At 38.2% G+C, this 3,281-nt stretch overlaps 1 protein-coding gene across 1 annotated transcript; it reads left to right on the top strand.

Moving 5' to 3' along the window:
* The first annotated feature begins 728 nt into the window (after positions 1 to 728).
* Positions 729 to 2,718, top strand: LOC143563884 (germacrene A hydroxylase-like). The gene is made up of 2 exons (XM_077051324.1): positions 729 to 1,637; positions 2,024 to 2,718. The coding sequence occupies exons 1-2, from the start codon at positions 729 to 731 to the stop codon at positions 2,636 to 2,638; spliced, it is 1,524 nt and encodes a 507-aa protein (XP_076907439.1). The 3' UTR covers positions 2,639 to 2,718.
* Positions 2,719 to 3,281: the final 563 nt, after the last annotated feature.

Consider the following 3,281-nt stretch of genomic DNA (forward strand, 5'->3'; position numbering starts at 1 on the left):
TAGCCCCACTACACTTAGTCTAGCCTACGTCAACCCATTTCTTTAAACTTGTCGACCCGTTTTGACCTGAAAATAAGATGTTGGAATTTCAAGTGACTCATTTAGACCCATTTAGTTAAAATCTATGACCCAAACCGGCCCATATTATTTTTAAAACAGCCCAAATTAACTCATTTGAAATGATTTGGGTTAAGATTACAACCCCTAGTTTCAGGTATAGTTTGACATCCATAAGCTGGTCAAACAATTAGCTTTATGACAATGTGGTGTTTTGTTTGTTAATAACTTTTTTATATAAAGTTTGAATGTGATGTGATGGAAATTAATATTCAGAATTGGATGCTTCCAGGAAAATGAGACTTACTATGAGAATGGACCAGGGTGAGTGAATTTAAAAAGTGCAACATGATTTTGATTTTGATGCTGTAAACAATATACAATTAATTATCTTTGTGGAAAATGACAGCCACTAGATTAATCATAAAGTTAAAACACTAGTCAAATTTTGCCTAATAATTTTATTTAGAATCATTACATTAAAATCAAGTTTTTATTTTTTATTGTTCCTGTAAAATCACGTCAAATATTGTTTTGATTATAAACTTGGTCAAATTCAAACTAATAAGAGGATATACTTTTACCTTAGAATTGACTCATTTTTAAATTCTAGTACTGCTTGATAAAACCATTCTGTTATACTTATAAAGATACAACAAACGATAAAACCTATGAATGAAGCAACAATGGTAGATCTCAATATCCCAATTTCACTCATCATCTTCTTCCTCACCTGCTTCTACTTATTCACCAAATTCAAAAGCTCCGGTTCAAATGCCGAAAACCATCTTCCACAGCCATGGAAGCTGCCACTAATAGGCCACTTGCACCACCTCTCAGGATCACTTCCACACCACGCTCTTGCAAACCTAGCCAAAGCCTTAGGACCTATCTTTCATCTACAACTCGGTGAAATCAACGCCGTCGTTATCTCCTCACCCGAGTTAGCCAAGCAAGTCATGCAAACCAACGACCTCTTGTTCGCAGACAGACCCAAGCTTCTCGCTGCCGAAATCATTGGATACAACTACACAAACATCGCCTTCGCCCAGTATGGCGAATACTGGAGGCAAATGCGTAAAATATGCATCTTAGAGCTTCTAAGTGCTAAAAAGGTTAAATCGTTTGAATCGGTACGTGAACAGGAGTCATGGAGCCTCGTGGAGTCCATGGTCAACGAAGGTCCTGTGAAGATCAATCTGACTAAGAAGATTTTCACAATGATGAATGTGGTTGCGTGTCGGGTGGCGGTTGGAAGCAGATGTAAAGATCAGGCGACGCTTCTTGAGTTGATTGAGCAGGCGGCTTCGTTAGGTGGTGGTTTCGATGTGTCTGATTTGTTTCCGTCTTATAAATTGTTGCATTTGGTCACGGGAATGAGGCGAGAGCTAACGAAGATACATAGCAAGATCGATAAGATATTGGACCGCATAATCTTCGAACACCAAGAAAGCCGTACCCATGACGGTGGTGGACAGGCCGACCCAAATGAAGACCTTCTTGATGTTTTGTTGAGGCTCAAAGACGATGGCGGGCTTCAGTTTCCGTTAACTTATGATAATATCAAAGCAGTCATCTTGGTTAGTTTTCTGTTATTATAGATATATATTTTGATTAAAACTGTCCATCCCTAGCCAATTTACCCGAAACCCGTTCGGGTTGATCTGATTAACACCCTAATGGGTAAGTTTCAGAAACATGCTAACCTATTTAGAGGTTGTCTCTTAATCAGTCATGTCTTTTAATGGTTTAGCATAAGTTTGTCAAACAACCTCTTATTCGAGCCGGGGGTCTCACCGGAAGCAGCCTCTCTATCCCTATGGGATAGAGGTAAGGCTGTCTACATCTTACCCTCCTCAGACCCTACCATAGCATTGCTATTGGTGGGATATACTGAGTACGATGATGATGATGATGATGATGATGATGTACACGTTTAATTGTTAATGCGGTTATGTAAATACAGGATATGCTTATAGCTGGAACGGATACTTCTTCGGTGATAATTGAATGGACAATGTTTGAACTAATGACAAACCCAAGGGTAATGAATAAGCTACAAGTGGAGGTTAGGCGCGTTCTCAAGGGTAAGAAAAAGGTTTACGAGTCGGATATTAAAGAACTTGATTACTTAAGACTAGTGATCAAGGAAACCTTAAGGTTGCACCCTCCTTTTCCGTTGTTACTCCCTAGAGAGTGTCGGACGAAGTGTGAGATTGGTGGGTATAACATTCCTGTTAATACAAAAGTTATTATCAATTCCTGGATAGCAGGACGTGATCCGAACTATTGGACCGATCCTGAGAGTTTCATACCAGAAAGATTTAGCGGGAGTTTAGTTGACTTTAAGGGAACACACTTTGAATATATCCCGTTTGGTGCTGGAAGAAGAATATGCCCGGGATCTACTATGGGGTTGGCTAACGTAGAGCTTTTTCTTACAAGGTTACTCTATCATTTCAATTGGGAGCTCCCAGATGGAGTAAACCCAAATGATCTTGATAGGAGTGAGTCTTTTGGAGCCACTCTAAAACGAAAAGATGATTTGTACTTGGTTCCAAGTGTTTTTAACATAAATTAGTCACCGACAAGTGTGTTTTATGTATGATATCAAAATACTTTGTATCTTAATAAGTTCTTTTAATGCAATAGCGAACTTGTAGCACGCAAAAAATGAGGGGCATGATATAAGTTGTATCTCCTTAAATGACTTGTAATCATTCATAAAATTTCTCATTTTTGAAGTTGCAGTATGTTTGTGAGTATTGGTTTATCTTGTATATGGCATCCAATAACTAAGAAAAATTCACATAGACTAGGTAAATAGAACATGTTCAAGCTTTACTATGACAAACCATCCCACCCAAAATAAATTAGAGGTGAGCAAAAAAAAAGGAAAATGAAATAAGCGACACAAACTGATAACCGGTGGTTTGGTTTGGTTTTCTTCATGCTATGACTCGCTCCGAAATAAAACTTGTTAGGGCCCAAATTTTATAGTCGGATCTGTGGTCAGTTCAGGATCCTGGATCAGCTCAGGATCCTAAATATGCTCGGGATCCCGAATATGTTCAGGATTCTCAGATAAGTTTAGTATCCTGAGTATTAATGCTAATAAATATATATTTCTCTCTTGGTGTTGATTTATAATTACAGATATTAATTGTTGATTTAATCCATGCGAAATACACGGTTGGTGGTTACATAAAACGTGTGGAATGAGT

The sequence above is a fragment of the Bidens hawaiensis genome, unplaced genomic scaffold, assembly GCF_021521415.1.
Source record: "Bidens hawaiensis isolate Kalapana, Puna unplaced genomic scaffold, B.hawaiensis_p1.1 tig00021582_1, whole genome shotgun sequence".
NCBI classification, from domain to species: Eukaryota; Viridiplantae; Streptophyta; class Magnoliopsida; order Asterales; family Asteraceae; genus Bidens; species Bidens hawaiensis.

What these genes read in the sequence shown, in the direction of transcription:
- LOC143563884 (XM_077051324.1), top strand. Translation starts at nt 729, where the DNA reads ATGAATGAAGCAACAATGGTAGATCTCAATATCCCAATTTCACTCATC. An exon ending in ATATCAAAGCAGTCATCTTG is followed by an intron (nt 1,638 to 2,023) that starts GTTAGTTTTCTG and finishes ATGTAAATACAG; the next exon opens with GATATGCTTATAGCTGGAAC.